The sequence below is a fragment of the Onychomys torridus genome, chromosome 14 (genome assembly GCF_903995425.1).
Source record: "Onychomys torridus chromosome 14, mOncTor1.1, whole genome shotgun sequence".
NCBI classification, from domain to species: Eukaryota; Metazoa; Chordata; class Mammalia; order Rodentia; family Cricetidae; genus Onychomys; species Onychomys torridus.
The window spans coordinates 71,906,236-71,919,242 of NC_050456.1; the positions used below are offsets into that span (position 1 = coordinate 71,906,236).

Consider the following 13,007-nt stretch of genomic DNA (forward strand, 5'->3'; position numbering starts at 1 on the left):
AGCAGATCACCTTACACCTGCATATCACTCAGACAAAGCTTGAAATATACACAACCTTCAGTGGTCACCACAGCTACACTCTCCAAAAACACCAGGAGAGAAAACAGCGTAGAAAAATTCAAGGATGAAAACTCAAGTACTCAGTATTCGTAGAACTGAGGCCCAGGACCACAACCCCACATTCCCAGTCCCAGGACAGAACTCTGGCCCTTCAAAATGCACAGCTCCATGGTCTATGCTAGAGGGACCTAACGCAACTGTAGCACACCATCCATCTCCACTTCTGCCGTAACCTGGGTACAGAGGAGGCAAGGAAACCCTGTGTGCCAGGCAGAGTTCTGTTCCGATGGAGGTAATGGGCCAATCCCAAGGTCAGAGAAGTACTTATAAAAGCAGCTGCTACAGGGCATGGCAAGAACACACCTGTAACCCCAGCACTCAGGAGGCTAAGGCAGGGGGAGCTCAGGTTTCAGGCCAGACTAGGCTTTGATGGCAAGGCTGTCTCAAGGCACGTAATGAAAATTAAACCAAATACAGACCAGCTGCCTTGCTGAGGATAAAGGGAGCCAAACCCAAAGGGCATTTCTAGCTACTTTGGGGGATGAGAAGATGCCCTGGCAGGGCTGGCTCTGCCTGGCTTTCCACACACTGCTTTAGGCTTTGTCGGGACATCAGGTTAATGGGAGGTTTGGGGAGAATGATGCTCTCACGTGATGGGATGATACAGTTAAGTGTCTCACAGGAATGGGCCAGGGTTCAGCTCAGTTTGTGGGTTTCTGGGTCCCAACAGCCATCGTTAGTGTAGGAATGTTTGGTGGCTCCACCCCTGTAACCCAAGCAGCCATTGTTCTCTTAGGGCAGCACCTTCAAAGCTCTGGGCAGCAGGGCCAGACACATCTGTATCACCTGGTCTTATGACCCTTCTAAGTTTTTGTTTAATGTGTCTGAGTGTTTTGCCTGCATGCATGTCTGTGTACCACGTGTGCAGTGCCTAGAGACACCAGAAGAGGGTGCCAGAGTCCCTGGAACCACACTTAACAGTGTGGGTAGGTGCTGGGAACAGAACTCGGGACTGCTAGAACAGTCAGTGCTCTAACCGCTCTCCAGCCCAGCTCCCCCCATAACAGTTGGTTAGTGGATGGAAAGGGAACAGTGCCCACTCAGCTCCAGAATGCCCATGTGGCTGGTTTGGGGCTGAGATACAGGAAGAGTCATGGTTTCATGGTTTTCCCTGGCTTCATGGTGTTTTGGGGAAGTGGGCACAAAGGAGGGTTTTACCAAATATAGCAAAGCCGCATCTGTATGCAGGGAGGAAAAACTGTTAGGACACCTGAGCCAATGTGTTCCCAGGGTGTATTTTGGGGTTTAATTATGTTTTTTTACCCAAACCCTGGGGCTCTTTAAAGTAAACTTGCATCCCACTTCCCCACTAAGGATCCATACCCACAGCTCATACACAAAATGTTAAGAGCATAATTCTGACAACTGCTTTAGAAGTATATTTTTTTACACTTTCATTTTATCTAAAGCAACAGCACAAAACCAAAGTGTTACATCACACACACACACACACACACACACACACACACACTTTAAGACAGTCTTACTCTGTAGCCTTGGCTGGACTGGAACTCACTATGCAGAGTGTGCTGGCCTTGATTCAGACATCCACATGTCTACGCCTCACAAGTGCTGGGATCAAAGGCAGGCGCCACTACACCCAGCTGAGACGCATTTTTGAAAAATAGGCTCAGCCACCTTCCCACTTGCTTACTTTAACATTGCATGACAGCTGTATTAGATATCAGACAACTTAAAGAAAAAAACTGTTTCCTAAGCCAACTGCACACTAGGTCAGTGTGATGGTTCAATCTCATCGTCAGCTTGACTGGATTTACAATCATCATGAAAACCCACTTCTGGGGTGTCTGTGAGGATGTTTCCAGATAGGCTAAGGTAGGGAGGAAGACCCACCCTGACTTTGGGTATCTCCACCCTATAGGATGGGGCCCTGGATCTGAGCAGCAGCATTCATGTTTCCTGACTGTGGATGTCATGTGACCAGCCATCTCAAGTTCCTGCCGCCATGTTTTCCATCGTGTCTATACCCTCAAACTGAGACGAAACAAACCCTCACTCCCTTAAGCTGTTTGTGCCAGGGATTTTTGTCACAGCTAATAGTTAGCAACATGCTATCTGCCATTACTGCTCAGAGCAGTCTGCAGATTCTTCCCCTTCATCCAGTGAGCACAAAAGCCCGTCAGTCAGTTCCGAGTAGGCGAGACACATGGCTTCCCACAAGCAAACTGCCAGTCTTTATTTTATTTTTTCAAGTAAAATTACACACAGCAATGCTAGCATGAATAAAAGCTTGCCGTTTCTGGAGGCAACTTAACAGACTCTCTGCTGCTAAGGGTACAGACTGACTTTCAGAGCAGTGGTTTCATTCCAGTATTTCTTGTGTGTGTCTTTGTATGGTGCCTGGGATCAAAGGGTCTGCAAAATAAAAAGATTTTAATTTCAGGCTTGTCATTAGAAAAAAGAGCAAGCGTCCACAACACCGACTGACAAGGAAGAGGTAGGACACTGTCCCCATCTGTCTTCACAGTTTACTTGGCTCAGGTTTCCCCCTGAGCCATGATTTAGTAGACTCCATTGATGACTTGTGTGCACTTTCTGCTTTTACACTGACTCCCCAGACGAAAATAGGTCACCTCCAGCAACATTCTTAGTAACTTGAGGTTTTGTAGCAGCACTTAAGTGTCCAACAGAAACCACTCCGTCTGCTAAACAATATCTTGACTGCAAAGCTTCTCTGACTGTTGGTGGATCGACAATGGCACGGCATAGCCATCATCACCGTGGCAACAGTACCCGGGGACCTATCAGAGGAACATTGCACATGGAACCGCTGGCTCTTGAGCAGGCATGCCTCAGCTTCCTCTGGAGTATGCTTTTTCTGCAAGTCTGGTGTGCTCTCGGGTACCATCAACCCAGTGCAGGTCCAAGACTACAGATCAGGTAGCATGCCACCGAGTCCTGCTGGCCAGAATCCAGATCCATGTGCTACCAAATAAGAACCATGTCCCGAGCTCTTCTAGGGGGTAAGTACATGTCAAGCGATATATAAGGTGGCGAGCAGAGCAAACAATGGGCCTTCTCAGAAGTACCTCTCATTCTTCTGCAGTAACATAAGCAGATGTGCATGCACATTTTGTGCAAGAACTCCACCCAGTGGCCAGATTCATCTGCTCGGGAAGTCACCGACAGAACACTCTCTTTTATTATTATTTGTGTGCATGTGCTGAGAATGGAACTCAGGATGTCGCTTACACTAGGAAAGCAATTTACTACTGAGTTGTAGCCTCACACTTTCTGTTTTCCGTTTTTAAAAAAGGCCCGGGCTGGTTTATAACTCTCCTTTCTCAGCCGCCAGAGCGTCGGCACTTTGCAGACAAAGGCCACAGGAGCAACCATCAATTTCCTAGTTCGTTCAATAAATCTTCCTAACCCTTGTTAGTACAAGGGGTCATGTGGATAGAAGGGTCACCGAGGGCCCAGAGCCAGCTGTCCCACAGCTGGGGCATTTCACACGTTCCTAAGATAAGAACATCATTCTAGAGACCTGGGAAATGGCTCAGCAGGTAACAGCACTTACCCGGCAAGCCCAGTTCCATCCCTAGACCCCTTGTAAGAGGCGGGAGGAGGGACCTGACTACACAAAATTGTCGTTTGACTTCCACTCCCACGCTGTGGCAGGTGCATGCACGCATATCATACATACACATAATTCTATTTCATGCTAAACATTCTAGAGAAGGAATCCCACACGAGGCAGGACCCGGCTTGGCTGTCCACGTGCACGACGGGTCCGAGGCTGGAGCCCCAGGCAGGACTGGACATGGGGCCGAGTTCGAGGCTACAGCCCCGGACAGGGCTGGACGTGCCAGGTTCGCGGCTCACCTCAGCTGCCGAGGCGCGGAGGCCCACCCACCACTTCCCTGGTCCTCGCTATCGCAAGACTACCGGCCGCGTTACCGTAGCAATCAGCCGCCGCCAACGGAACCGGAACCGGCGTCTGGAAGTGACTCCTTCCCGGCGTGCCGCGGGCGGCAGAAGCCCCGCCCAGCGTCATCCTGGAGTATTCCGGCAGGCTTCCATTGCCCTCGGAGGAAAGTCGTCTTCCTGTCGACGCGCCTCTCATTGCCCTTCTGCGTGACCCTGATGGACGTTCAGTTTGTCCAATCAACACGCAAAGCGGTCGTCCACGCTCACTAGCAAGCCTGTAGTTCGCGGCTTCCAGGGACGGCCCACCGTCACGGTGTGGGCGATATGATTGGTGGAATTGAGCTAGTATTGTCCAATCACGAAGACTCATCTCGGAGCCTGTCCAATGAGAGCCTTCGGTGGGCGGGCCCGGCACCAGGGCCAAGGTAAGTCCCGGGTTGGCCGCAGAGGCGGTGGGCAGCGAGCGGGTATGAGCGCGTCCCTGAGCCGGGCCGCGGCGGCTCTGCTGCGCTGGGGGCGCGGTGCGGGCGGCGGCGGCCTGCCAGGGATCGGCGTGCGGGCGGCGAGCACGGGCGGCCAGGCGGAGCGGCTGGATGCGCTGGTGAAGAAGGACAAGGTGGTGGTGTTCCTCAAGGGGACGCCGGAGCAGCCCCAGTGCGGCTTCAGCAACGCCGTGGTGCAGATCCTGCGACTGCACGGCGTCCGTGACTACGCGGCCTACAACGTGCTGGACGACCCGGAGCTGCGGCAAGGTCAGGCCCGTGGGATCCGGCGGCGAGGGCGCGGTGAACTTGAGCAGATCCCGAGGAGCAGGGGCCCTGGTTGTGTAGCCACCTGGGCTGGGGGTTCGCCTCACCTCACCTCGGGCCGAGCTGTCTCTGGCTGCGTCGGAGGAAGGTGGTCAGTAGCATGACCCCTCCCTCACCGGGTCAGCTGGGGAGTAGCTTGTTGAGGGGGACTCGCAGCAGTACCCGCGACTTGTTGGCACACTGGGGACCCTTTGAGGGTCTTGGAAGTCAGCGGCCTACTTGCTAGGTGAGAGACTGGTATTGCGTATGTGGGGAGGAGGTTTTAGGCTTGCCTGTGTGTGCCTAATGAGGTCAAAGGCTAGCCTCTAATGTTTAAGGCTCCGGGTGTCAGGAAGTGTCTTCTTGCTCTAAAGAGGGTTGCACCATAGTCTAGCTGGACTCACGTTGGGATCTGATTTTTGGGGAAAGACGCGAACTTTGGATTTTAGATCCCGTAGCACAGAAGGGCAGTGTATGAGGGCTGGGGCTTGGAAGAGGTTCAGCGGGAAGAGGAAGACACGACTTCTGACCCCCACCAGATTAACAAACTGCCTCGAGGTAGGAGCCCAAGGGTTAGAGGACCGAACAGCCAGACCTGCGGCTTTTCACCGGGCCCCAGGCAAAGAATCTGGGTCCTGATGGCTAGTTGACATCCTTTATGCAAACTCACAGGCACCTTACTCCGTTTTCTGCTTGCTCTGAGTGGGGAGGAGGAAGGCCAGGCACTTGGGCCTGATCATTGGCAAGAATTGGTCAAGGTAGGTGGAGCCTGCTCCTCCTGCAGTGGAATGGGGTGGGGGGTGCACTCTAGTTCCGGGGACTGAGCACCATCTTCCTGACCCAGTGCTCTGGTTTGACAGCTCCACTGAAAGAAGCCTTTGACAGTTGAAATTACTGACTCTAGTCATTCTTCATATGGTCCTTCTCCTTGATGAGACAGGCTGGGGCTGGGGAGAGCAGATTTGGCTGGGAACCTTCCGTGGCCTAACTGCATTTCATTTTCAGTAAAGTGAAGATTCCGACCCTGGCCGAGTCCATAAGGAACCGAGAAACTGAAAATTGTAGCTGGACATAGTAAATCAGCGCCTGTCCTCCTGGCACTCTGGAGGCTGAGGCAGGAGGATCCGCAGTTCAAGGCCAGACTGCACTGCATCGTGGGAACTCCCCCCACCCCCTTATACCCTGTCTGGCACAGAAGGCACCCACTAAATGGCAGCTACTTTATTACCAAACTGGCTGGTTTCCAAAGCACTTTTCTCCGTGTTGTCTAAAGTAGCTGGCCCTCTGTTTGCTCTCTGACAGTGCTGAGGGACCGAGCGCTAGGGTAGAGCAGAAGCAGCAAGGCAAGTGCTCTCGGGAATGCTGGCAAGCCATGCACTGTGCGCAGAACCCCTGTTTTCCTCCTCAGCTGACACCGCCTGTTTGCGAGGCTCCAGGGTTATCTAGCTCAGGGCAAGCTGTAGTTTTGGGTCAGAGGTGGCTCCTTGCTGGGGAAGATAAGCCCTACTCTGCAGTCTGAACTGGGACCTACCCACAGTTGTCCAGCAGGCACTCTTAGCAGACGGTTGCATTGTGGAGATCTTGCTTACTATGCAGTCTGAGGGTCTTTGGTTTAGATGTTATGTTCCTCTGTGTAGTGTAACTGCAGGCAAGCTCTAACGGATTACAACTAACATGAGCACTTTTTAAAAGCGAGGAGGTTTGTGGTCTTCCATCTCACGTGTCTGGCCTCTGCTCTGTCATTAGGTACTCAAATGAGAGAAGAATTTAACCCTTCCATTATTATTATTACTACGAATTATGATGATGATGATGATGATGATGATGATGATGATTGAGACAGGCTAGTCAAGCTGGCCTAGAACTCACTGTATAGACCAGGCTGCCCCAGAACTCAATTTGATCCTGCTGCCCACAAGTGTTGGAGTTATAGACGTGAGCTATCATGTCCAGCCACAGCCCTTACATTTCTTGACTGTTGATTTTATTGACTTGTTAATTTGGTTAATAAGTGTGCTATACAAATAATTACACATGTGCCTCCTGTGGCTTAGGGAAGGGCTGACACTGGACTGGGCAGGGTGATGTGAGTGTGCTCCCCCAGTGCAGCCTTTGCAGTGTGGAGACTCTTCAAATCATTGTCTACACCCAGAGTTTGCCAAGGGGCAGGCAGGCAAGCAGCTCATTCTCGCTTTGCCAGGCAAGGAGGGGCCCTCCTACCTGTTCTACTGCAGCGTGGGGCTCCCTTTTCCCTTGTGCCAGAATCTTACAAAGGGTCCAGGTTCTCACCCAGGGTCCAGGAAGTGTGGTGCAGAGAGGCCTTCTGGACCTCACTTTCATTACCCAGGGTACACAGCCACGGGGCTCTTGAGGAACTCAGGGCACAATGCAGCCTCATGGTTCCTTGGGCTTCCCACTGCTGGCATTGTGCGAGCCGGCCTGTCTGCACAGAGCATTTCACCTTCGGGAGGGCAGGGGGCTGATGCAATAATCTTTGGTGCTGGGAATGCCATTTGAGCCGGGCAGGCTTTCTGTGACTGTTGTTACGGCTAAGGAGAGACTGGTGTTCCAGTCACATCAGACTCCTCAGTGAGTGCTCTGGCAGGCAGTCCTGTATCCATCCCCATGTGCTCTTTGCATCAGGAGCAGTGCTTGTCAGAGTAGGAGGTTGAATGGTGATGAATGCATAACTCTTAGACTATTTTTTCTTGTCCTTATGATTTGTAAACTTTTTGCAGCATAAGCCTAGGTGACATTGCCATATGTGTGTACATTACATACCACCATCAGAGTAGCTGGCCTAGCTGTCACTTTGGACATGGCAATGTCTTGGTGCTGGGACATTTGGAGTCCTCCCTGCAGGCTGTCGTCTCCCATGGTTTTCTCACTGGCTGTCATATGTACTAGAAGCCCTTCTTTGAACCTCACAGTGAACTTTCTTTTCCTCCGCACCCTTCTCCCAGGCCTCGTCCCCGCAGCCTGTAAGAGCTTATGAAGCAGTGTCTCAGCATTCAAGGCAATAGCTGGGCACTTATTACTCTGGCAAATATTGGAGGTTGGAACCTCGGTTGTGTGTGTTCCCTTCTGTAGGCCAAGCTGTGTGTTGTGGGTGTCTGGTTCCAGCGCTTTGGAATTGTAACAGTCAGTGTATTGGAGGTGAGCAGAGCTGTTTCCCTTCTCCCAGAGCCTAGGGTGGAGACAGACTTGCTCTGTGAAGGGCCAGGAGGTCTGTGGGCTCCTGGGTCCCCATTTCATTTGCTGCTTTGTTGTTGGAGGCTACAAGTAGACTTGGATGTTGTATAATCAGTGAGCAAGCTGAATTCAATACAACTTTATTTGCAAACTCAAGAAGAGGTTTAGCTTGAAGCCAGCTTGCCCACCCCCAGGTCTAGAAGGGTTCATGTAGGACAGAATGCGTGTGTAGGGTGTTCATGACAACATGGCTTGTGGTGGGGATGAACCCACAAGATGGGATCTCAGTCTGTTAGCAGACTGGATTAGCAGGTGGAAGTTCAGTGTTGTAGGGTAACACTATACTGTGCTTGAAACCAACTAGATCCTGGTGTACTTGACATGGCTAAACACAGAAACACATTTGGTCAAAAGTAAGTAGCAAGGAGTACTGATGTCACAATACTGTGTGTATACTGATGTCAAGGTGTAATTCAGTCCCACGTGCTATACACGCATGTGCAGTGAACAAGCAGCTGTGGGCAGGACAAGCTGTGGGGAGGGCCCATGGGTTGAGAGGCTGACTTTAGACTTTAGAAACCTAGATGTTGTCCTGCATCCACCACATGCTGTCTCTGACTTTGGCTGAGTTACTTAACCTCTCTGAACCTTAACATCATCACCTGTCAAACAGGGATCATTATATCATACATCTGCAGTGGTTAAATAGGATCATCTATGGAAGATATGTAGGGAGTATGGAGCACTGTAGCCCTGAGCTCTGCAAATGCTACTTTCTTATTGCTGTGTGGAACTGTATTATTCCTGTGTTCTTTCCACATGCTTTCTGTTTACTTTGTTGCTCAGAAAAGCACTTATGTGACAAATAGAGCGGGAAAACCCTGGATGGGAGGTTGGTGGTGGTGTCATAAGTACATCCATAATCCTTAACCACAGTGCCAGGAAGTAAGTCATTTCACCAATTACATACTGTTTGATCTTCTCAGTAAATCTATAAGGCAGTGGAGCTCCACTTTGCAGCTAAGGAAACAGACCTGGGGCTGGGGGACTGTTCTTAGAGGCCAAGGGAGCTGTTCTTAGAGGCCAGGGGGTGGGCTGTTCCTAGAGGCCAAGGGGCCTATTCCTAGAGGCCAGGGGGAGGGGGCTGTTCCTAGAGGCCAGGGGAAGGGGGCTGTTCCTAGAGGCCAGGGGTTGGGTGGTGTTCTTAGTGGCCAGGGGGGCTGTACTTAGTTAGAGGCCAGTGAGCCCACTCTGCTGACGCATGTGCCTTAGCCTTGTCTGCTGTCCCCAGCCTTTGCTCCCCTATCCTGAGGCTCTGCAGTTTCCCTTCAGAGATCCCCCCAGTCTCCAAGGAGGGAGACATGGAGGAAATGTAACCTAGGATGTGGTACACCCAGCCCAAAGTCACAGAGCCGGTATGTGACTCTGGAGTTGGTCCATACCTGAAGTCCTACTGTGAACTTCATCAGGGACAGGGTAAACCAGGCAGTGTCAAGCGCTGAAGTGTGGACAGCACCTTTTGAAAGTGGACAGGGCAGGGGAATCTTTACATATATCTTGTCTGATCTTGTTTTTCCTGGCTTGATAAGCTGCTGTGTTGAGGGGCGGCACACATGTGTGGGTGCAAGTACCTAAGGGCATGGACACCAGAGTCTATGTCAGGTGTCTGAGGCAGGCTCTCTTACCGAACCTGGAGCCAGCCTGGCTGACCAGTGGCCCTCCTAGCCCTGCCTCCAGAGCTGGGAGATTACAGCATGTGCTGTGGTGCCCAGCTCTTTTACATGGGTTCTGGGGGCTCGAACTCAAGTCCTCATGCTTGCAGGGTAAGCGCTTTGGGAACAGAGCCATCTCCCCAGCCTGGGAGTGTGATTGCTTGGTTTTCTGCTTTTGATGGAACAGTGATATGTGGCCCGAGTCCCTCAGCTTCTCAGGTCCCATGTTAGTGTCTCTGGTTAGGGTGATTTCTGGTCAGCACTTGGACCTGAGTTTGGTCACTGTCGTAGATGTGATTAGCACTAACACCTGTTCTTGGTCTGATTCTCTAGTTGTCAGGAGTTCCTACCTGAACGTCACTAATATTGCAGTTTTTGAAAACTAAGTGGAAAGTAATAAGCCATATTTAAACAACCCTAATGGTTCTTCTCAGTGTTTTAGGTATAGACAGTGGTCTTTATTACTAGAAGTTTCCCACTTTACCCCCGTAAGGAGAATCAGATACCACCCGAGCTATTGAAGAAGCCAGACTGTGGCTCCCTCCTGTAGATACAGCGCTCTGGAGGCGAAGGCCGGAGTAACTGCAAGTTTGAGGCTAGGTGGGCTACATGTGGAGTTCCAGGCCAGATTGGGCTGAAACAAAAGCAAAACAAAAACCTCCCAGCAAGCAGCGACAACAAAGCGTAGTCCCGATGACCCTTCAGTCATCGTGTGCACTCTGAGTTCTGCCAGGTGCTTCCATTTGCCCCTGGGGCAGAGTTCTTGAAATGCCAGCCATGAAGCAAGACCGTGGGCAGAGGGGGCAGTGTGACAATGTCTGCTCTGAGAGCCACTTGTTGGCAGCGAGGTGATAGGCAATCTGGTGGAGGACCCCCAGTCTCCCAGTCCTCAGCAGCAGAGAGGACTTGACATGTGAGGTGAATGAAGGGAGGGCTTGGAGGAGGTGAGTGCTAGAAAGTTGCTACCACGCCAGCCAGCCTCCTGCTTCTCCCACCGAGGCGTCCCTGCCCCAAAGGACTGTACCATACCGGAGGGCACTGTGAGCCAAAGGAAGCTCTGCCTCCCCAGGAAGTAAATAGTAAACAATTCATTCTTTTCTCAGCAAAGTTTTCACAAAAAACAAGGACACTGTTTAGAGTTGAGTGTGGTTTGGGGTGGTCCTCAGGTGGCAACTGTATTTCATTTTGATGTGTTTCAAGCAGGGGGTCCTGAGCAAAAGTAATGAGTAAGTTTCCTGTGGAGGAAAGCAGAGCTGTGAAGCACAGGGACAGGAGTGGTCCAGTTCAGGAGACTCTAAGGGAGCTTGTCTCTAAATGGTTCTTTGTTCCCACACCCCACCCTCGGTCATAAAGGTAAAGATTTGCAACTGATCTCTAGGCTGTTTATACTTGAGGGTCAAGTTTAAAATGGAAACAAAACCAAATTCACATGACCCATGTACTGAGTCGTTGTGTGGGGTTCTATGGCACCCCACATGGATATGATGAAAGCCTTGGATTCAGCAGGGACTTTAGTGTGCCTAGATACTTGATATTGTGAAGGCTGGCAGGACTTTCTCTCTACTGTAGCCTCTCCTGTTCTTCTTGAGAGGGCCTCTCTGTGAAGTCCAGGCCAGCCTTAGCTGAGTGCTGCCTTTACAAGTGTGGGCCGCCACACCCAGCCTGTGACCATTTCTCAGTGTTTGCTGTCTGGAGAAGCAAGATAAAAGCTGTGACTTGGGCTCCCTCCAGCTCTGTTATTTACAGCAAACCCAGTACTGTTTCGAGAAAGACAGTAAGCTTTAAAAGGAAAATATATTGTCTTCTTAGACCATTGTGATGTAACTCAAATTGGTAATTTTAGTTGGAAAACAAATATTGAATGATATGGTAGTAAGAACAGGTTTGTCTACATAAAAGCCCACTGTGTGACTGGTTTTTAGATGTGTGTACTATTGTATTTTTTGGAAGCACTTGCTCACTTACTTTGTGTGTTTGTATGCTTACTTTGGCCATGTAAAAACACTGGCAATAGTATTTATGTCTTTGTTAATTTGTTTATTGCTGAATTGAACTTAGGGGCTCACAGTCATGCTGGCCAAATGCTCTATCTACTATTGAGCTAGATTCCTAGCCCTTCAAAACATTTCTATTACATCTAATACTAGCCACTAATCACATGGGCTATATAGCCGTGTCTGTTACCGGGTTCTGTGGAGCCTATCAGGGAGCTGAGAACATGGGGCTTAGGAGCTGCAACCCTAGCCCGGGGTTTTCTGTGCCTCTTGGTAATCTTCAAAGGTAACATCCACTCAGCATCTTGGTGCTGGTCAGCAGTGGCCCTCACCACTCAGCTGCAGGAAGAAGGCAGAGGTGGGGTCACCCAATCAGCCAGTGAGCTCAGATGGATCCACATTTCACATGACATTTGGGAATGAAGCCATGACAGTTCTTTCCTGAGAACATGACCTGTGTGGATAATTATAGCTTTGCCTGTCTCACGAGCCTTGGTTAGATGTCCGTTCCCTGGCTGATGTGTCAGTGTTTTACCGAGAGCCTTACCTGATTCTCATGAAAGAGAAGCTGAGGATCATGTGACCCTCAAGTGATGTGCTGTCCACGTGGCTCTGAAACTCATTGCTGTCCAGGAGGGGATGGGGCCCCAGGGAGAGGCCTGGGTTTCTGTTAGGAGTGGCTTATGGCGTTTGTGGTGGAAGAGTCTCCCCCTTCTGATGGTTTCATCTCCCATCTCTCCACAGGTATTAAAGACTATTCCAACTGGCCTACCATCCCGCAAGTGTACCTCAATGGCGAGTTTGTGGGGGGCTGTGACATCCTTCTGCAGATGCACCAGAATGGGGACCTGGTGGAGGAACTGAAAAAGCTGGGGATCCGCTCTGCCCTGATAGATGAGAAGAACCAAGACTCAAAGTGAGGCTCCAGTCCTCACCGAGCAGAGCGCCCTCTCCGTCACATTCGCTGCCAGAAAAGCCTTACCGAGTCGTGTGCTGTTGCTGGGTGCTTGCACTGGGCCTCCTGGCTTGCAAGCAGGCTGGTGCTTTTCCTTGGTTTTTGGCTCAGAATGCCCTAGGGTGAACTTCCTTCCAACCACTGCTCTGTAAATCAGCGTTGTAATCTGGTGTTGCTGATTACATCGTCTTTTATTCTCTGCCTGGTTCTGGGGTCATTCCTGACTCTTGTACGTGGGTTGGGTTATCAAGATGGCAGACCCCCCTGATGTTTTTGTAACTTCTTCTAGAAGGGAAATAATGAACAGAGAAGAAAATGTGATGGCTGGAGTGTTGTTGTTTTTTAAATAAATTGCCAA

The 13,007-nt window shown here is 50.7% G+C and overlaps 1 protein-coding gene and 1 non-coding gene across 2 annotated transcripts; one reads left to right on the forward strand and one right to left on the reverse strand.

The window, feature by feature from the left end:
- Positions 1-2,742: 2,742 nt before the first annotated feature.
- LOC118595929 lies at positions 2,743-3,019 on the reverse strand. The gene has a single exon (XR_004946614.1).
- A 1,400-nt stretch (positions 3,020-4,419) lies between these two features.
- Glrx5 (glutaredoxin 5) lies at positions 4,420-12,970 on the forward strand. The gene is made up of 2 exons (XM_036206676.1): positions 4,420-4,760; positions 12,439-12,970. Exons 1-2 carry the CDS (start codon positions 4,478-4,480, stop codon positions 12,612-12,614), a joined length of 459 nt encoding a protein of 152 aa, XP_036062569.1. The 5' UTR covers positions 4,420-4,477; the 3' UTR covers positions 12,615-12,970.
- The last annotated feature ends 37 nt before the right edge of the window (positions 12,971-13,007 follow it).

Bases quoted from the DNA above. Each gene is read 5' to 3' on its own strand.
- Glrx5 (XM_036206676.1), top strand. From the start codon at position 4,478: ATGAGCGCGTCCCTGAGCCGGGCCGCGGCGGCTCTGCTGCGCTGGGGG. The intron at 4,761-12,438 runs GTCAGGCCCGTG...ATCTCTCCACAG, and splicing joins CGACCCGGAGCTGCGGCAAG to GTATTAAAGACTATTCCAAC.